General features: G+C 44.8%; 1 protein-coding gene across 2 annotated transcripts in view; it reads right to left on the bottom strand.

Annotated features, from left to right (window-relative positions):
• Window positions 1–4,400: 4,400 nt before the first annotated feature.
• The window catches only part of SDIR1 (RING/U-box superfamily protein), a 49,962-nt gene continuing 32,178 nt past the window's right edge, over window positions 4,401–22,184 (bottom strand). For both annotated transcript variants that reach the window (XM_086530052.1, XM_086530051.1), the window contains exons 6-9: window positions 5,708–5,831; window positions 5,359–5,407; window positions 5,122–5,247; window positions 4,401–4,912 (exon numbers count right to left, since the gene is read on the bottom strand). In XM_086530052.1, coding sequence (XP_086386178.1) covers window positions 4,790–4,912; window positions 5,122–5,247; window positions 5,359–5,407; window positions 5,708–5,831 — 422 coding nt within the window. In that variant the 3' untranslated portion in view covers window positions 4,401–4,789. The remainder of the gene's footprint in view (window positions 4,913–5,121; window positions 5,248–5,358; window positions 5,408–5,707; window positions 5,832–22,184) is intronic.

The following is a 22,184-nucleotide window of genomic DNA, read 5'->3' as shown; positions in this document are numbered from 1 at the left end:
GCTCTCTGTGTGCGCGCGCGCGAGAGAGAGAGAGAGAGAGAGAGAGAGAGGGAGGTAGAAGTTTTAACTTTAATTGCAAGAGACCACAAAGATCTATGTGACGGAGTCTTGAACTCAAGACGTGATAGAGAGAGAGAGAGAGAGAGATTCTGTGGGCCGGTCGCCCTTTATAAGCACTATCCCCATTTCTTGGCTCTTGCCCTTCTATGATGTGTGGTTATGGACAAGGATATCTACGATTGGAATTTCTTTTGTCGGTTGGTATGAAAATAGCAAGAGGATGCTCTCTCTCCCTCACGCACACATTGTGCACACACTTATCTATCATAGATGCGCCTGCTCCCCCCTAGCACTAGCTCACTCGGCTCCCAACCTCGAGGTGGTGGGTTCGAATCTTTAATCATTGTGACTGTTGACTTTTTTTGCACTACTCTCTTGCCTCGAGATCTATGCGCTTCAACTCCAACTGTCGATCCCACCAATTTGGGATCATTAAGACCACGTGTCAAATAGTCCCCCCCCCCCCCCCCCCCCCCCCCCCCCCCCAAAAAAAAGAGAAAAAAGAAAAAACAATCAATGGTATTAACAAAGATCATGATTGCAACTAATATTGAGCCCTCAACACTAGAGGCCCCGTGATGGGATCTATTTTTATATTAATGCTTGAGGAAAGTTACAAATTCCATGGACCCTCTATGCTCAATGCTCGTCAACAAAACTGTGTGGAAGAGTGACTCTAGGTACATATTTAAAGGCCCAAAAGCAATACATGAAAAAGCCTAAAGCTTCGTCCCAAAAGCTAACAGCACAAATCACGAAAATCCATACGATGTGCCACATTCATTTTGCAGTGTTCGTACAATCTGCCATGTCAACCAACCAATGTGATTTACAGAGGTCTTACCACGTCAGTAGCTATGCTTTATTTCTTTAATTCACATGGGCCCGATCGGACGGGACCCCCATATGATGGGACAACTTAAAAATTAGTAATTTACCCTTCTGGTCACGCCATGTCATCATTTTGTGACACCTACTACCAACAATAATTTGTCAAAAAGTTATATTGAGACTCAACATCCTCAGTACTGAGGTCATGGGATCTTTAATGAAGACCCCGTGATGGGATCTACGGCCGACAAGTGCACACAAAGGATGCGAGGTGAACTATGCCATCTGATTTTAAAGGGGCATGTCCGAGTTTACTTTTTTTGTCCTAGCATACTTCCGCTTGTAGAGGGTTACTTTATAGGTTTTTGTTTGAGCCCGAGGGCAACAAAACGTACGCGTCTACGTGGTTAAGCCATTGCGTTGCCACAGCCTAGGTCCCGGGCTCTTTTTCTGTTTGGGGGGGGGGAAGATCGACCGTGCAAAATTTCCTTGATCCGAGATTCCCGCGCGCACTTGCCGATTGTAGATCCCATCATGGGGTCTTCATTAAAGACCCCATGACCTCAGTACTGAGGATGTTGAGTCTCAATATAACTTTTTGGCAAATTATTGTTGGTAGTAGGTGTCACAAAATGATGACATGGCGTGACCAGAAGGGTAAATTACTAATTTTTAAGTTGTCCCATCATATGGGGGTCCCGTCCGATCGGGCCCATGTGAATTAAAGAAATAAAGCATAGCTACTGACGTGGTAAGACCTCTGTAAATCACATTGGTTGGCTGACATGGCAGATTGTACGAACACTGCAAAATGAATGTGGCACATCGTATGGATTTTCGTGATTTGTGCTGTTAGCTTTTGGGACGAAGCTTTAGGCTTTTTCATGTATTGCTTTTGGGCCTTTAAATATGTACCTAGAGTCACTCTTCCACATAGTTTTTTTGACGAGCATTGAACATAGAGGGTCCATGGAATTTGTAACTTTCCTCAAGCATTAATATAAAAATAAATATTGAAAGGCGCCAGACATTGGGGCCAACACCTCTGGCAGGGAACTACGCTAGCCGTGTCGACTCTATTGAATTGTGATAACGTTTGTGAAGTGTTTTAAGTGATTCTCTCATGGTATCAAATTCCCGACTTGGGGTGTCGTTTGTTACAGTGGTATCAGACCACAATCGATTTTTCCTTCGATCCCTTTTATCGCAACACACATGATTCAAGTGACGAATCCCGCAAGAATCAAACGAACCCACTCGAAAACTCAAGATTGAGAGAAATACGAAAAATTCTAATGGACAACGTTCGGATCTTGATGATTCAAAACACGAGTACAGACCATCACGACACAGAGTATGAACGAATGGAGATGCAGCGTCAACAATGGGTTGATGCTTGTGCTAAGAAGACGCTCCAATATTCGAAGGATCCCCACTATGCAAAATTTTTGACCAAGCATCCGATTGACAAAATGCATACTCGGTGGCGTACAACCATCAACTCACCTTTAATGTCGACATTGAAGAAAGCACCTGCCCCGCAGGTGTACACTGAAGATGAACTTGATGATGTGATAGAACGACGAGTCAACCACACATTGAGCACCACAAAGCATTCAAAGAGACGCAACTAAGGAGCAGACTACCTTGGTTATTTGGGTCGTCAGTCTTCTTTTGCAAATGCACGAAAGCCAAAGAAGCGCGCACGTTTTGAGGGTGTTTCCATTTCATCTTCATCCTCTTCTAATAGTTCAGATAGCTTCTCTGATTCAAGCAATGAGGACCGAAAGAGCAAGAACCGAAGAAAGACTCAGAGACACGGTAAGAACAAAAAGCCTGCCAAGAAGAGCATATCTCATCGAAGATCTCAAAATTTTTTAGACAGTTCTGAGGAGGATTCATTCTTTTCTAAGAGTTCGAACTCTGACGACCAGATGCTTTATTCTAAGAGGAAGCACTTGTATCGAGAAGACGACTTTCTCAAGGATAAGAGCAAGAAGACCAAAGAATTTAAGAAGGGTGGACAAGCACTAAAATTTGATACCTTTTCAGGCTTTCGAGATGCTCACAAGGCCCTCGCTTTTATTCAACAGTTTGACATACCTTTTTCTGGAGGCTCAAAGCACTCCAAGATTAGGAGGGCAACATCTAGGAAATGCACGCACATGGTGATCCACTCTTTTGTTACAAATAGAAACACCGACAAAGTGGCTAAAGTTCAAGTGACTTTTTATTTCCTTGTAGCTCACTCAAGAGTATGAACGTGATGTAATTACCACTTGGAATCATCTTCGGATGACCAAGGGAGATACTTTGGATATATATTGCGAGAGATTTTGAGATGCTTTTCTATCTGCCTCTTCTTTTAAAAGAATCACTTTCAAGCAACAAATCGAGCGATTTTGTTGTGGACTTCCCAAAGGGATATGAGATTACTGCTTACTACAGAGGTCTGAGTCCATACAACAACAAATGCATAGCAAGGGTTTGCTATGCATTTGAGTAATCTCACTTATCCTACTGATCAACTTTTTGACACCACGGACCGGACGAGATTCACTAAATGATAAATGAAGAAAAGAGAAGTTTCAAAAAAAGAAAGATACAAGTCCCGACTAACAAAAGAATAGAAATCCGAGTACCTCAAAGTGGGAAAGTGTTTTTTGACTGTGGGGAACAAGGACATATATCTGCACGGTGCTCTAAAAAGGCACCCGGTCGACAATCGGACGATAGGCAAGAGAGTTCCAGTGCAACTGAAGAACACGAAAGAAAAGGAAAGACGAAAGCAAAATTGGTACCAAATTGTGTGGAGACTAACCCAGATCAGATGGATGAAAACACTAAACTTCGCCGCACATAGGACACAGTATGAGATCGAGAAGCCCTCTTCTTCTTTGACTGAAGAGCCAAGGCCAACTTTATTTCACCTGAATGGGCAGCTCGACTTGGAATTACGCCCAAGCAAATGGGGCCACAAGCGAAGGCTGTTCTAGTGGCACCCGGACGGGATGTTGCCATTACGTCTGTCATTGGCAAACTTTGTAGAGGTATTCAGGGCACAAGGAGTTTTACATCATGCCTTTGGAAGGGTGTGACGTCCTCGGGAACCCTTGGTTCCACAAGAACAATGCCTTGGTCAATTGTAGGGGCAAGAAAGCGACTTTAAGAATGAGAAGGGAACCTTTGATTTGGGAGGTCCACGCTAGTCTTCACCTTACTGTATGCAGGTAACATTATGTACCCTCATCCTAATCTTATCCTCGACCATGTTTTGATCATGCAAAGTAAAACCTCATGTGAATTGCAAACCTTTTTAGGCAAAGAAGAATTAAATCATCAAATCCGCCTCCATGAATTCAAAAAGAATGAACAAATCCAACTTGACAAAATTTAACATGACCATTTAAAAAGAGCAGTTGGCACGAGTTCAAGATAACCAGTTCGGTTGTTTGTTTGGGGGGGGGGGGGGGGGGGGGGGGCTCCAAGACACAAATTGCACGATGTGATGGAGTGTGCCAGTTATGGCCAAAAGCATCCACTATTTGCCAATTCTTTTCGAGTATACAACACGCATCTTTACTGGCCAATGACATCCATTGCATGGGCAGTTGTAGAGCCCGAGTGCAAGGCAAATCAGGACCATTGCACTTATCATACAAAATCATTTGCTGGTAAGAGTGGGGCATGGGCATGGGCATGGGCATGGACAAAAAAGTTTACATGGACGTACTTTGCTAGTCCTGCCAAAGATTGGCATGTATAATATGTTACAGGATGCAAGAACTTAGGTGCACCCTTCACATCAAAACTGAGGCATTTTCCCAAACAAAGGCTCCGTTTACCTTCAAATGACATGGGGCCCAACAACAAGGCCATGTTAAGCATGTGTGGATTTTCAGACAATGAAGGCTGTGTTGCGAGAATTGGACCCTTCTTGCCACCCTTGCCCCAATCTGAATTTGCAAACAGGACAAGTCGCCTGTTGCCTTAGCCATTGGTCAATACAACTCGCATGAAACTGCAAACATCATAAAGTATTACACTGTCTTGAATATATCATACGCTCTAAATGGCCATTAAAAAAACTAAGAGCATAGAGTAAGCTCTTTTGTCGCTGTAAGGATTAATCGTATAAGCTGCAATTAGGCTCAATTATTCCAAGCCAAGGAGTGTAGTCACTGAAGGGACTAGAACCCAATAACATGCTTACACTTAATTAGAGCTTACCTGATGGAGGCATGGAAGGCTCCTCACAATCTCCCCATCACTGACTTGTTCAAGGCACACACTGCATGTCAGATCCTCATCTCGCCCTTTCACATCGGTATCAGGGTTCACAGAGTCTACTTTTTTCTATACACGGGCAGGGAATATCAGGATATGGTTGATGAAGTTTGATGCACAAAATAATGAATCCTTGCAACATGGCAAGATCAAATTATTACTATCTAGTAAAAAACATACCATATTCTCACTCGTCCCTGTCACTTGTTTTGATGATGAACCGTTTTCACTGCAATGCCCAAAGCTCAACCAAAGTAACTCCTCAAATCATATAAGTTATTTCAAAATTAAACAAGTTTACCAAACTCTCACAAACAGTCATAACGTGAGGCCTGCAATTCAAGCAGTGCGTGCCACAAAAAAGTGCACACACAAAAATAGCGAGGACTGAAGTTTTTGTCGGTGTGTAAAGGGGGCCACTTTGTCTTTCTTGGATTATATGTTAGCACCCCGATCATACACAAGCACGTGCACACATGAGCAGAGGTGAGAGTGTGCCTCGCACATGAAAAGGCTGCTGAAAACTTGCCTGCTTTGATGACTACCCAGCTGAGTTTTGTGCTTATGCAGAGGAAGGGCATTGATTTCTGCATCACTGAGAGATGCCACACCAGGAGGATTATCTCCATCTAATGCTCTCAATGCATCATAATCTGTTAACAAAATTGATGGTCGCCTTAGCGATAAGAAGGGCCAAACGAAAAGTACTTACGACAGTTTAATTGAATGATATAACAAAGATAAAAAATAGCAAAGAGACAAATAATTGATTTATTCAAGAGAACTAATTGCCTTTTCACACACATTCATCTTAAAACGCCCAAAAAAAGGTTCACCAAAAGGTAAAAGTGAAGGAAAAACTAGAAACAGAAATGAAATGTTATATTAACGTCTTCAAAAGGCCAAAATGAACTATGAGACCAACAGTTACAACACGGTGAATCTGATACAATGACTGAGTACCAAAAATAAAAAAGGTAATGAAAAAAGGGGTACTATAGAATCCTTAACTGCTGTATGTGAGCTAAGCAACTAGCTGGGAATGTGTAGGATATGAGTAGGGTGGTGAAAGTAGTGAATGAGGGCTACTACAACGCAATGTGGGTGTATCCTCGAAAAGAGCTGAATCACAAGAGATCCATCATCGGTCGCTTGCGGATCTCATCAATCTCCTCCATGGTCAGTAGTCTGACCGGGCATCGTGCATGTCGGGCCAAAGTGATCCGAATCCTCTAATGCAGCCTCCGTCGATGCTATTCAACAGTTGTGGACGTCTGGATCTCCCTAGCTTGATCGCTCGATCGATCAGCGTGCCTTTCGTGTGACGAGAATGTGAGCTCTGCTGTGGTAGCCGCTTCTCCGGCGGCCTACTGTCCGCTCTATAGAAGTTTGTGATCTGTCTCTTGGACTGGCTAGCCTCTCCTCACATCAGGCTCTCTCTGTGTCTGCGCAGCTCAAGCAAAAACAGTCCCAGGCATCTTTGGTTCTCATAACCCATGACTCTAGAGAGTGGTCCAAAGCCCTCTCTGAACAGGCAATGAAAGCGGCCTCGTATCTCATACTAAAGCGGGCAATGGCATGTGTAGTGCAACTCTGTCTCAGGGTCCATGTGACATAGGGAACATGTTCTGGCCTCTGCTGGTACTCCGCTGTATCTACCAGTCTCGACCTAAAGCTGGTGTGAAGATGTGCGTATCTGGCCAATAGCACATCGAGACTAGAGGCTTCTCCATGTGCGACCTGACCTCCCATAGTGATCCAATGAAGGCCCCCATACCTCAACTCCATAGAGCAATGCGGAAGCCACCAAAGTGTCAAAAAGGCAGAACTTCGTCCGAGGCTCTTGAAACTGAATCTCTGAACACATCCTCTCCAATCCACTCAATGCTGCATAGGCTTTGGTCAGTCTAGTCTAGCTGCTCTCCTTAATGAAAATTCTGGTCCACTAAAGACCACCCCAAGGTAGGTGTAAGCATTTGCATACTCCACTGTCTCATGGCCGTATGTGAATGCAGGTGCTGATCTCCTGATCCACCATAACCTTGGTTTTACCAAGATTGACGACAAACCACTGTCGTGGGCAAACCTATGCGAAGCATCCAAGTGACATTGCATCCCCTCCGGAGAGTCGAAGGTATAACCGGCCTGTACAACGTAGAGGGCGGTACTATTTCAATTACTTGTTAACTTTACACAGAGCACTGAGAAGGGAAGAGAACACAGTTGCGTTCAGTGACTAGAATGTCACTGCGCACACGAGACCGACACCCTGTAGGCCCCAAAGACTGGCGCCCCTTTCAGTATTTCTTTATTCAAATTAAAGTAGACGATCCGACCACTTCGCACAAGCTTTCACAAAGCTGTCCAAACCTGGCGAGGGCTGAAAACGCAGGTTTTTCAACCTGATTTTGGCAGCATAACGACGCAAAAACCCCTATAGATCAAAAGCACATGTCTAGGACGGATTCCCTTGCTATCTGGAAGCTTTCTGGTGAGCTGTTACAGAATTTCAGCAGGCTGTAATTCCCTGTTTTTCACTGCCGGGTGCCCAAAAGCCTGTACACGCATCCCAAGCCTCTCACGAGACTCCCCCGGTGTTCCCTTGCAGTTTAGGTGCGAAACCCTAAACCTGCAGAAAAACACAGCAGGCTGTAATTCCCTGTTTCGGATCGTTTTTAGCGGAGCGAACACGCCTATGCGTGTCCCAAGGGCTCCCGCACGCAATGGGACAGTTCCCCTGTGAATTGGACGAGTTTTCACGCGAGAAAACTCTCCGAACTCGCAATCTTTCGCGATGGAACTGTGCGTACCTGTGAGGGATTAGCAATTAGCTAATCCGGTTCCTGTTCAGAAGGCTCTTGCCTTGGCAAACGCGCATAAACCCCCAGAACTGTACATGTTCAACTGAGTAGCCCATCTAGTGGGGCATTACCATATGTGCCAAAGGGGAGAGAGAGATGCACGAGAGCAAATCATCGCGCAACATGAGACAGAGGAGAAGGCAAGCTTTCCATTAAAGCTGTAGACCTACACCCACTACTCACACACACATTGTAGCTCACTTAATGCAAAAATCAGCCTCCTCTCAAATTGGGCGCCCCCTCTTGCTGTGGAAGTGGAAAATCCACCTGGAACCGCCATGTGTCCAGTTTACCCCTTTTGAGTTAATTCTCTAGTTCCCACTGACTTATAAAGTTATAAGTGACTTTCCGAGTGGCCCAGACTTCATTTGGCGCACACAGGCTTCCATACTCATCAGAATTCAATGCTAACTGGCCCGACCAGTCCCACACTGACCGACCTAGACTCCCGATGTGAGAAACCTATTCGGCCACAACCGTTTCACACTGGCCATACAATGTCCACTTGCACCTTTTCAAGGGTCCCGGGGAAACAAGTAAAAAAATAAAAAATAAATAAAAATATCTAGTACTTATTTACGGAAGGCAACAGGAAAAATACACTTCCTGGTGACACACCCCACCCTTGAAATATTGCAAGCGACGTCGCTTGCATGCCAATAATACATGCAATATCTCCTGATATCACATATATTCTATGATGGGAATCCAAGATATACATGCTTCCGGAAATGTAGCGTTGGACGATTAAACAATCCCACCAACTTGGCTACGACACATATATCTATTATCAAGCATAGAAGCCTTCTAGTGTACTCTGAAGCACAAACTTCTCTAGCTAAATTCTCTATGGAAAGAGTAGATACAATTGCTTAACTACTCTCTTGAGCATCATGAACCATGCTCTTGCCTTGCTCCAAAAAGTCTACATCAAGTCACTGTGGGTTCCATCTGAAAGGCTTCAAGATACAATTGCAATAGCTGAGGTGAATCAAGCAATTCAAACTCTTCCATCCATTTGGCATCCAATGATGGATAGTTCTTGAACTTCACCAAATAGCGTCTTGCAACCTTTCCTCTAACCTTTCTTTCTTATGTGCCAATATCTGTTCAGGAACAAGGATTTCATCCAATTCTTCCACTTCGGGTTGTTCCTCATCAAGCATATTCTCTGGCACATCACCAACAAAGGGTCTTAGAAGGCTGACATGAAAAGCATTATGTATTTTCCAGCCTTCTAGTAGCTTTAACCTGTAAGCTACATCGCTGATCTTTTCTGAAATTTGAAAAGGACCATAATATCGCATACTGAGCTTAGGAAACAAGCGTTCCTTGCCTTTCCTTTTCCTTAACCTGGCCTTTTCAAAGCGCAAAAGCACCCAATCACCAAGTGAAAATACAAGTTCACGACGGTGACGATCAGCAGCTTTCTTTTGCTTAGCCCGAGTCTTCTCAAGAGCAATCTTTATCTTCCTGTATGTTTCATCCATATCTTGCACATACTTGTCTGCCTCAAATATCTTGTCCTTAGTCTGCAAAATGGGTGGGACTTTCTTTCCTCCTTCCACTATCTCAAATGGTGCCTTACCTGTTGACGTATGCACAGTGTTATTGTAAGCATATTCAACCAATGGGAGATGGTGTTCCCAAGTTGCCTTGTGCTCTGAGACATAACATTTGAGCAGGTCCAAGACAGTAGAATTTGCCTCTTCTGACTGTCCATCAGTTTGCGGATGAAACGAAGAAGAGAACTTGAGCGTAGTGCCCATGTTCTCAAACAATGACTTCCAGAAAAGACTCGTCATACGTGGATCCCTGTCACTGACAATTGACTGAGGCATCCCATGATATTTAAAGATATTGCTCATGAATATCTTGACCATGTGTTCTGGCTTTATCTTCTTCCTAACAGGAATGAAATGGGCCTGCTTACTGAACCTACAAATGATAGTCCAAATCCCATCATTTCCTGTTTGCGTCCTTGGAAGATCAAAGATAAAGTCCATTGCTATACTTTCCCATGGCCTATCAGGGATCGGCAATGGCTGCAACAATCCCGGTTGCTTTTGTCTGTCAAATTTGACTTTTTGGCATACTAAGCATGATCTTACAAATGTGTCAACATCTTGACACAAAGCTGGCCAATAGAAGAATGCCTCAACCCCTTTCACTGTCGCATCAATTCCACGATGCCCAGCATAAGGTGGAGCATGACTTTCCATCAAAATCTTTGGCCGTAACTGTTTAGTAACGCATAACTTTCCATGCATCATGAGAAAGTCATTCTTAAGCATATAGTGCTCATGATGTTGCCCATCAACAAGCTGGTCATAGATCCTTGCAAAATCTGAATCTTCAGCATATTGTGTCTTCATTTCGTCTAGTTCACAATGGTACGGAATTGACACTGCTGAAATTAGGGGCTTTCGTGACAACACATCAGCCACCACATTCTTTTTCCCTTGCACATGCACAATCTGAAAATGGAACATTGACAAGATGTTTGCCCATTGCATGTGCTTCTCAGACAACTTCGTCTGTGTGAGAAAATATCGCAAGGTTTGATGATCCGTTTGGACAACAAAATCAGCCCCTAGCAGATAGTGTTTCCAACTAGTGAGAGCATGAATTACTGCCAGCAATTCTTTCTCATAGACTTGCAAGTTCCTTTCAGTCTTCAAAAGAATTCTGCTCTCATATGCGACTACTCGGCCATTCTGCATTAGAACTGCACCAAGACTATGGCCACACGCATCACACTGAACCACAAAAGGTTTCGAAAGATCTGGCAAAATGATTACCGAATCTGAAGTCAGCTTCTCTTTCAAGTGTTTGAACGCTAAAATTTCCTTGGCTGTCCACTTGAAAGTAACTCCTTTTCCTTGTAGTGCATGGAGTGGAGAAGCAATCTCAGCAAAATTTCGGATGAACCTCCTGTAGTAGGAACATAAGCCTAGAAAGCTTCGAATGTCATGTACGGACTTCAAGTCTGGCCATGGCCTAATTGCTTCCACTTTAGCAGGATCCATGCGTACCCCATCCTTTGAAACAATGTACCCAAGGAAGTGAATCTCTTGCAAAAAGAATTCACTCTTCTTCGCATTAATGAGTAGCCTGTTCGTACGTAACTCGTTGAAAACTGCAGTCAAGTGATCCCTATGCTCCTCTTCGGACTTTGAATAGACAATCATGTCATCAAAGAAGGTACACATGAAGTTTCTATGTGGTCTAAAAATTCTGTCCATCATTCTATTAAACGTGGCAGGAGCATTTGTGAGACCAAATGGCATAACAAGAAACTCATAGAGACCAAATGTTGTCCTGAACGCAGTCTTATGGACATCTTCTGGCCTAATGCGTATCTGATGATACCCACTCTTTAGGTCTATCCTTGTAAACAATGACGCTCCCTCAAGCCGATCAAGAATGTCATCTATCCTCGGTATGGGGAACCTGTTCTTGATGGTATTCTTATTCAAGGCACGATAGTCAATGCACATGAGCCATGAACCATCCTTCTTTTGCACTAAGAGTACAGGCGAACAAAAAGGGGATGAACTGGGCTGAATCAGCCCCTTCTCTAAAAGCTCGTTGACCTGACTCATAATCTCTTTCTGTTGGGCTGCACTAACCCTGTATGGTGGTCTATTCGGTGGACTAGAACCTGGCACAAGATCTATTGTATGATCCTCAGGTCTCTCAGGAGGTAACTCCCTTGGCAAAGAGTCCGAAAAACAATCACTGAAACCACTCAAAAAAGTTGACCTGTCTTTATCTAAGGTAGACAAATTAGATACAACTTGAGGTACTTCTTTTGCAAAGATCAAGTACGCAGAAAGATGATTCTTTATTACAGATGAAATAGCAGAAGCAGAAACAACTGGAACAGACTAGCCTTTAAGCTTTACATCAAGGACATGAGTCTTTCCTCTATGTACAAGGGTAATCTTTTTGTTGTAAGTATCCACCATAGCATGCAACCTGTAACACCATGGGATACCCAATAACACATCACAGCCCTCAAGCGGCATAATATGAAATTCTTCCGCATCCACATAGCTCTGAATGTGCAGACGAAGCTTTCCCAGAATGGGAGTAACAGGCTTTGAATGTCCTGGGCATGCCAAACCTGCTTCGCCTGTCATACCCATCTCCTCTGCACGAATGCCCAACTTTGATGCCAATTCTGGTGATATGAAATTTGCACGGGCTCCTGGATCAAAGAAAACCAGCACTGTCTGGTCTCTAACTTTGCCTCAAGCTCTGCACAGCTCCGTGGCATCTGTGTTTGGCTGATCTCCAACCAAATCTGGAACAGGTCCTGCACTCGGCTTTGGCTTCTTCCCTTTATGGTCTGGCTTGTCATCCTTATCCTGTGACTTCTTCTGTGGGCACTCATTTGCAAAGTGTCCTTCCTGTTCACAAATGTAGCATTTCTTGGCCTCCCTAAGAGCTTTCCTTTCTTGAAAAGTTTTCCTAGAAAAATGCCTTTTTTGTCCTTGTCCTCGTTCCAAAGAAGATTTAGACTGCTTCTTGGACGTATCAGCTTATTGAGTGGAGGGCTTCTTTGCAGGAGACTCAGAAGGCTTTGCTGCAACATTGCCCTTGGCTGAAAACTGTTTGCCCTGGGCCCCTTTCTTGTGGCTATTAAATCCATCGGAATCTCCCTTCGACACATTGTTGGCCACTCTTGCATTCTCTATCAATTGAAACATATTCATGACAGTAGTCTTTGTGCAGTAGTCCCTGATTTTCTTGGGCAATCCGCAACAGTACTTCTCAATTGGTTCTGACAAAGGCACAAACCTGTAAGAGGTGACTGGCAACAGTGTGGCCCAAAACCGTTTATTGTACTCTTCCAAATCCGCACACTGTTTAGCATTCAACTCGTGCCATTCCGTCATTACATCCACTTCAAAAGTGTTTGTCAACCATGCAGGCGCAAAAAGTTGTTTGAATTGGACCCACGTTGTTGGGGCTTGACCCTGGTTCAACAATGCGGTCCACCATTGAAGCGCATTCCCTTTCAAGAAAGTGGCAGCCTTGCGTATCTTTGAAGATTCCGTGAAGTTGCCTTCAGCATAAGCTGCATCGAACTGTTGTATGAAGGTCAAAGCCTTCAATTGGTCCTCAGTTCCTCTGAAAGTTTCAAACTTCACTCCCTGTCCACCTTCCTTGTAATCCTTAGGCTAACTCAAAGGAGTCACATTATCATAAACAGGTGCCTGTAACAGTGGTGGTCCATGAGTGTTCATTCCAGCACTCGCACCAACTGTTTTCCCTGTCATATCTGCATTTTGTACGTATGGCTGCGAAAAACCAGCCATACCAAATTGTATCCTAGGCACTCGAAACTGGCCGTAGGCACCCTGAAAACCTGGTTGGACACCCATGTTCGCGTACATAGGGTTACCCATGCCTGTTTGCATTGTCCCGAACACATTCCCTGGCATATAACCTGTGGAAGATCCAGCCATAGCTTGAAACACTGAACCACCTCCAAAATAACCAAGATAAGTATTAGGTAATAGAAGGGTCTGACGCACAGCGTGTTCATTACTCCCTTGACCATTCACAAACGGTTCCTGTCCAGCTAAAGCAAGCTGCTTTGGATCATTGGACACCTGCGAAACCCAGAAGGAGAAGGTGGTCAAGACTCTCTAAACAAGGAAGAAGCCACAGGCTTAGAGGAGATGCTAGCTAAGGACCTACTAGAAGAAGAGAGAGAACCCTATTTGCAGGTACTAAAGAAGCATGCTGGCCTCTTTATAACTGATTACGAGCACATTAAAGGAGTGACGCAACGGCTCAGTCGTGCCTTGTGTAGGAGGCTGAAAACCCTGTGTCGGAGCCTGTAAGAACTCCTGCATCCTTGGATTGTTAGCCAACTGCTGAAACATGTCCATGCAGCAACGCAGTTGAGTTCTAAACAACCTGTCCTCTTCTTGAAGAGTTGAAGGAACTTTCTCCATGCCATGTGAGGAAGATCCCTCTTCAGGTACTTGGTCTCTCTTCTCTACCATAACGACAAGCTCTCTGTTGCTTTCACCCACAACAATCCACGCTGCACTTTTTGAAGAAAAAGTGACTATCCCGTCGATGGAACCATATAACCGGCCTGTACAACGTAGAGGGCGGTACTATTTCAATTACCTGTTAACTTTACACAGAGCACTGAGAAGGGAAGAGAACACAGTTGCGTCCAGCGACTAGAATGTCACTGCGCACACGAGACCGACACCCTGTAGGCCCCAAAGACTGGCGCCCCTTTCAGTATTTCTTTATTCAAATTAAAGTAGACGATCCGACCACTTCGCACAAGCTTTCACAAAGCTGTCCAAACCTGGCGAGGGCTGAAAACGCAGGTTTTTCAACCTGATTTTGGCAGCATAACGACGCAAAAACCCCTATAGATCAAAAGCACATGTCTAGGACGGATTCCCTCGCTATCTGGAAGCTTTCTGGTGAGCTGTCACAGAATTTCAGCAGGCTGTAATTCCCTGTTTTTCACTGCCGGGTGCCCAAAAGCCTGTACACGCATCCCAAGGCTCTCACGAGACTCCCCCGGTGTTCCCTTGCAGTTTAGGTGCGAAACCCTAAACCTGCAGAAAAACACAGCAGGCTGTAATGCCCTGTTTCGGATCGTTTTTAGCGGAGCGAACACGCCTATGCGTGTCCCAAGGGCTTCCGCACACAATGGGACAGTTCCCCTGTGAATTGGACGAGTTTTCACGCAAGAAAACTCTCCAAACTCGCAATCTTTCGCGATGGAACTGTGCGTACCTGTGGGGGATTAGCAATTAGCTATTCCGGTTCCTGTTCAGAAGGCTCTTGCCTTGGCAAACGCGCATAAACCCCCAGAACTGTACATGTTCAACTGAGTAGCCCATCTAGTGGGGCATTACCATATGTGCCAAAGGGGAGAGAGAGATGCACGAGAGCAAATCATCGCGCTACATGAGACAAAGGAGAAGGCAAGCTTTCCATTAAAGCTGTAGACCTGCACCCACTACTCACACACACACTGTAGCTCACTTAATGCAAAAATCAGCCTCCTCTCTCAAATTGGGCGCCCCCTCTTGCTGATGGAAGTGGAAAATCCACCTGGAACCGCCATGTGTCCAGTTTACCCCTTTTGAGTTAATTCTCTAGTTCCCACTGACTTATAAAGTTATAAGTGACTTTCCGAGTGGCCCAGACTTCATTTGGCGCACACAGGCTTCCATACTCATCAGAATTCAGTGCTAACTGGCCCGACCAGTCCCAGACTGACCGACCTAGACTCCCGATGTGAGAAACCTATTCGGCCGCAACCGTTTCACACTGGCCATACAATGTCCACTTGCACCTTTTTAAGGGTCCCGGGGAAACAAGTAAAAAAATAAAAATATCTAGTTCTTATTTACGGAAGGCAACAGGAAAAATACACCTCCTGGTGACACGAAGGTCGACACAATATCATCAGCATATAGCAATAGTGGAATCCATGTCCCTACCAGTTGTACACCTTTATCACTATCTCTCTCAATATAGTCAGAAACCTCATCCACATACATACCAAATAGAGTAGGAGAGAACGGGCAGCCCTACTTCACCCCAATAGTGCAGTGAACTAATATAGATAGCCCCTCTGAAGTGCGTACATGCCCCTCTACTAACTTGTATAATGACATGATCCCCCAAATCAGCTTTGTGGGTACTCCCATTGTCACAAACGGGAGCACATAGCAATATAAAATACATTCGAATAAATAGGATTTACCACTTATTACTGAAGCCAGAGGATATAGAGAGAGAGAGAGAGAGAGAGAGAGAGAGAGAGAGAGAGAGAGAGAGAGAGAGAGAGAGAGAGAAGATCGACACAGTACTGGGGACCAGAAGATAGGTTGGTCCCCCCTCCCCCCCCCCGCCGCCCGGTAATAGTATCTTTATTACTGAGAAGAAGTCTATACAAGCACTTGAACCGAATGTATTACTATGTTTGACTTGATGGTTCCCGGAAGCCTCGGCTTCCTATTCCAAGGAACTTTCGTTCCTTGTTCCAAATCCTCGAGAATCAAGGTTCTCGCCTCTGGATCTCACCTTCCAGACTCAGGGCGTGGCATCCCTGCAACTCTTTTTCGACTCTGTTCCCAGAGTCCTCTTCTTGCAAAATAACTCTGCTTTCTCGGACATGAAGTCCTTACTTGGGAATCCCAACTTTCGGATCAAAACTTGAGAGACTACCTCTCTCCGATCCATGGATCTACTTCCCAAACTCGGGTACGAAACCCTTAGGTTGATCTAGCTCTAGTTTCTCAGAGCGCTTTCTCCTGCAGAGGCTCATGCCTTCCTCTCCTCCTACTCTCTCACTAAGAGGAAGTACACCTGCAAACAAATACTCAGAGTTTATAACATGAAAATCGTTACCTTCAAAGTCTCGACGCTCGAAACGCAACTCGGTTCTTGAAAAGCAATTTCCCCGAAGAGATCTTTACATAGAAAATCCTCTCTTCCAATCCTACACACAAAATAAGTGTGTTCTCGGGTTCCTTCTCGTAAATCAGCCCCGTCTACGACGTCTATGGGCTGAAAACAAAGAAAAACAACAACTTGTCACACGGAAACACGCTCCGTACACTTGGGGCAGCCATGGGCATCACCGGCAACATCTTCTTTGCGGATGAAATCTGCAGCAGCATCTTCTTCTTGCAAAAATTGATCTCCCCTCTGGGAGAGGGCGTCTGATGCTTTTATAGCTCCCTGGCTGGCAAAGATAGCAGAGCATTGGCTGCTCGCGCAGAGATCGCGGCCGTTTTTCGGTTTTTGTTTTTTTGTTTTTTGTTTTTTTTTTAGTGTTGTTCTGCCAAAAAAAGAGAGAAAAATCGCTAGCTGGTTTTTGCTGATTTATTTAACCATAGGCTGTCCACTTATTAAGTGGGCGGCCGGTCACCTTTAACAATGGTCTGTTAAAAATGGTCTGAATCTGCCCAAAAACTCAATAAAACCTTATAAGTTAAAAACGATGCTTTCATAGCACTTCCCAGGCCACTGGATGCAATCACATGCACAATTGCAATGCAGACATAGACTTCCTCGTGGGAAAGCATCTGCTTTTCCAAAAAGCAAACCCGCTTCCTCAAAAAGCATCTGTTTTTCCTCAAAAATTCCTCCGAACCCATCTTCATTGAAGTGCTTGCTTTTCCTTGTGCACAATTCTAACACAGTTCGGAATTTCCTCTTGACTATGGATATTCCCTTTCCGATGCACCCGTCACCCACCTTGTGACGCATCAGAAACACCCATCACCTAGTCACTTCCTACCGAACTTACGATACAATCTCCTTCGCGATGCTCTATGTCACCCATCCTATGACGCATCAGAGATGTCCATTCCCGGATGGTCGAATACTTCTTCCCGATGCTCCCTGTCACCCATCCGATGTGACGCATCAGAAGTACCCGTTCCTGGTGGCTGTACAGATATTCCCTTTCACGGTGCTCCCGTCATTACTCTCCATGACGCACTAGGAATACTCTGCACTCGGATGTCTCTAGTGAGAAAAACCCTCTCACTTAAAATTCCAATAATTCATTTAGAATTATTTTTCCTAGTGTTCCAAGCGAGAAAACTCTCTCACTTATAAATCCAATAATTCATTTAGAATTATTTTTATGTCAAATAAAGCCAATTTAGCAACACCCATCTCCTGTAGTCTACGCATCAATCTAGCTCTGGGAACTGTGTCAAATGCTTTGCGGAAGTCCACAAAGCTACAATAGATCCGTCTCCCATGTGATCTGTGTCGCGTGCACATCTAACCCTATGTGTACGTGGACAAGTTGTTCCTACTTCTAGGGTTTAGGAAGCCTCGAGAGTGTTCTAGCAACCTCGTGAGCCTATGCGTAGGCTGTGCACGTCCAGGCACTTAGAGTAGCTGCATACCCTATGATTGCACATAGCATGATCATTAGCATAAGTGCCCAAATACCAAGCATGAGCATTCCCCGCCGCATGAACCCAGTTTTGTTGCGCATGGGAACCACCTCTTATAGGTCACTTAATTTATTAAGTGACTTAATGATTTTCCAGAAACATGGGGGCTAAAAGAAGGGCTGCCCGACCCAATTGCAGATTCATATAAAAGAGCCCCTTGGCGCTAGAGACAGGCAGAAGAAGCACGACGCAAAAGGGCAAGCACTTGCCATAGAGCAGGTAGGCACCCAAGGGTTTCCAGCGTTTTCTCAACAGTTCAGCCCAGCGTTTCAGCATCAGCAAATCAGCGTTTTCAGCCCACAGCCACCAGCGTTTTCAGTTTCAGCCCTTATCCTCACGAGAACCCGCAGCTCCCGTTGTAGATCCTCACCGAATTTCCCGTCACGACCCAGATCAGCCTAGCGTTTGCAGATTCAGCCCAAATCAGCCAGCGTTTTGCAGTTCAGCCCTACCACGCCTCGGCGGTTGCAGATCGGCCCGCAGTACAGCCATAGTTGCAGATCCCCTCAGCATAACCTAGCGTTTTCAGATTTCAGCCATCAGAATCGCTAATCTTGGACTTGACAACGACACCCTCGTCGTCCACGTCTCGGTCACCGTCGTCATCGTCAACATCATTGCATCGTCAACATCGTTGTCAACTTCGGCATCATCAAGTACCACAGCATCTAGAAGCATTGTACCAGACTTTGTGCAATCTAAAGCAAATACCTCTCTAGCAATAGAGAGGGGGCCCTTGGAGGGAGGTTTGGGACCCCATCTGGTGTCGTCTCTTCTCTCTCTCTCTCTCTCTCTCTCTCTCTCTCTCTCTCTCTCTCTCTCTCTCTAGCACTCTCTTGCACACTCACCCACAGTTTGCATTCCACTCTCGTGTTTTGGTCATGCACATTCTGTAACCGCCTGTTCAATCCAAAAAGGGCGGTAGATTTTACTTTAAACCTTGATTTAGCTTTCACCCATTATTAGTCGTCTATTATACCTGCGCTATAGTGACACAAGAGAGGGGAATGGGATACAAATGCTAGAATGCACCTGTATGAGAAGACCGACACCAGATTGGCCCCTAACTTAGGCGCCCCTTTCGGTATTTCTTTATTGTTTAAAAGAGGGAATAAACGTTGTGGTTCTTTCCAAGCTGCCCCGCACAACCTTGGCTGAATTTTGACTGTTCTGGCCTGATTTCGACAACATACCTGTACTAGAACCCTTCACGGTCAGTATTCCCACGCATTAAATGACTTTCCCGACGCATACAGGCACTTTGCAAAACCTGGCGAGAATCTGCAGCACGCTGAATTCTCTGTTTTCAGCCCTGAAAATGCGCCAGATCGCCCGTACAGCGGTCCCCTTGCGTCCCCGAACCTCCTGGGGGTATTAGGGTCCGTTTAGGGCCAAAACCCTAAACCTACAAAAATACACAGCAGGCTGTAATTTACTGTTTTGGGCTCCGTTTCGCGTGCCGGTCGCATCCTTAGCAAGTCCTCGAGCTCCCGCACCTGTAGGGCTACTTGCCCTTTGAATCGGACGAGATTTCTGGCGTGAAACCTCATCGAATTCACCTGTACTGCTAGCTAATCCAGTACCTGTGCAAGAGGCTCTTGCCTCGGTAATCGCGCATGAACCCACACAACTGTACATTGGTCAAATGAAGAGCCCACTAGAGGGGCATAACATACTGCCAAAGGGGAGAGAGAGGGCAGTGCGTAGCGTGTAGGGCATCACTCCTGGCACCGCACTGTGCATAAGAGGGAAAGCAAGCACTCTATAGCTCTTAACCTGTGACAAAAGCTGCAAATGAGCCTCTCCCAGCTTAAAATTCAGCGCCACTTCTTGTTGCATGAGGAAAGTGCACCAGAAGGTGCCACTTGGCACATTTCCAAGAATTTTCCCGTTTCGGGGTTGCCGCCTAAAAATCTCCCAACCGGTTGCCCAGTTGACTTCACGACAGAGTAAGAAAATGTTCCCTTTGTCATTCCGGAGGTAATGACGCCAACACATTTTCAGGTGCCAAAATAGCAGTTTCCTAAATTTTAGGAGATGCTGCCATTGTATCTTTCTAGGTCATCCGACCCTCTTTGTACATTGTGGCCACACCCAGAACTGAAATGTAGCCTCTGTAACAAAGGATTCCAATATGGCTAGTCAATGACCCCACTTTGGCTAACCATAGTCTTTGTCCAACCTTAGTGCTCTCTTGCCCTCAGGCCTCGACTCCCTCTGGACAGTTCCACACTAGCTATGCAATGCAGGGCAGTTAGATTTCCCGAGGGGTGTTTCCAAAAAGTGAAAGTAAATAGATAATAAGAAAGAAATCAACAAAAAGGATAGATAATAGTCACACGCTGGTGACATACCCCCCTCTTGAAATCTCAAACGTCCTCGTTTGCATCTATGTCGTACATTCTCCTAGTCAACACTGATGTATTCAACACCTGTCGACACATGTACGACACATACATGCTCATTGTCAACCTTGGTGTATTCAACACCTCGTCGACACATGTATTGCCTGCGTGTGAACCCTGTCCCAATGACATAGTGGTAGCTTCGCACTGTGCCAGTGCTTTGAGTCACCAACTTTCCAATGACAAAATGGTAGCTGCACATTTTGCCACTGTGTTATAGTACACGTTGGATCCCGTAACACTTTCGAGCATACCCAAACCGACAATTTAAGAATGCAGTTACACATGTACTCTTTAATAGAAGCAATTGCTGTATCCTTGACAAACTGACAAGAAATACTCACTTCTATAGCACTAAGCACACTTTTGGACATTCCATAAGAGCAATTGCCAAACTGACAATCTGTATAGCTCTAACATTCATGTAACAGGTATTTCATTTGAGCTCACTTTAAATACCATGTACATCATTTGTTTCAAAAGCCATCGCAACACTGACAATCCATGTAGCTTTGAAACTCATGGGGTCAAGGTAGGTTGCAAATCGAAGGCTTCAAGGTAAAGTGATAACACAGTTGGTGACTCTGCAAGTTCACCTTCTTCCATCCACTTAGCATCCATTGGTGGATAGTTTCTGAAATTTACCAAGTAACGCCTAGCAACCTTGCCTTTCACTTTTCTTTCTTTATGTGCCAAAATCTGTTCCGGGACCAAGATCTCGTCAAGTTCCTCGACTTCCGGCTGATCTTCAATTGGCATATCTTCTGGCACATCACCCACATAGGGTCTGAGAAGACTCACATGAAACGCATTGTGAATCTTCCAACTGTCAAGGCAATTTCAGCCTATATGCAACATCACTGATTATGTCGCATACTTTAAAAGGCCCATAGTAACGCATGCTGAGCTTTGGAAACAGTCTTTCCTTGCCCTTCATCTTCTTTAACCTTGCCTTTTCAAAGCGTAAAAGCACCCAATCACCAAGTGAATATACCACTTCACGATGGTGACGATCAGCTGCTTTCTTTTGCTTTGCCTGAGTCTTTTCTAAGGCCACTTTGACCTTCTGGTACATTTCATCCATGTCCTGAACATACTTATCTGCTTCAAATATCTTGTCCTTTGTATGCAGTATGGGAGGAACTTTCTTGCCACCTTCAACTATCTCAAAGGGTGCCTTGCCAGTTGATGAATGCACTGTATTATTGTATGCATACTCCACCAATGGCAAATACTGCTCCCACTTTCCTTCATGCTCTGACACGTAGCACTTCAGCAGATCTAGGACAGTAGAATTTGCCTCTTCTAACTGCCCATCTGTTTGAGGATGAAATGACGAAGAGAATTTGAGCGTGGTGCCCATATTCTCAAACAAGCCTCTCCAAAACAAACTTGTCATGCGTGGATCACGGTCACTAACAATCGACTGTGGCATGCCATGATACTTGAAAATATTGCTCATAAACAAGCGTGCCATCTGATCTGGCTTTATCTTCTTCCTGACAAGAATAAAATGAGCCTGTTTGCTGAATCTGCAAATAATGGTCCAAATACCATCGTTTCCTGTCTGCGTTCTCGGAAGATCAAAGATAAAATCCATAGTAATACTTTCCCATGGTTTATCTGGAATAGGTAGTGGTTGCAATAACCCTGGTGCCTTTTGCCTATCAAACTTGACCTTTTGGCATATTAGGCATTCTCGCACAAAGGCATCCACATCTCTTCTCAATGTAGGCCAATAGAAGAATGTCTCAATCGCTTTA

This window comes from Adiantum capillus-veneris, chromosome 15, assembly GCF_014529385.1.
Source record: "Adiantum capillus-veneris isolate H3 chromosome 15, ASM1452938v2, whole genome shotgun sequence".
Lineage (NCBI taxonomy): Eukaryota > Viridiplantae > Streptophyta > Polypodiopsida > Polypodiales > Pteridaceae > Adiantum > Adiantum capillus-veneris.
This window is presented reverse-complemented; position numbering and strand designations above follow the sequence as displayed.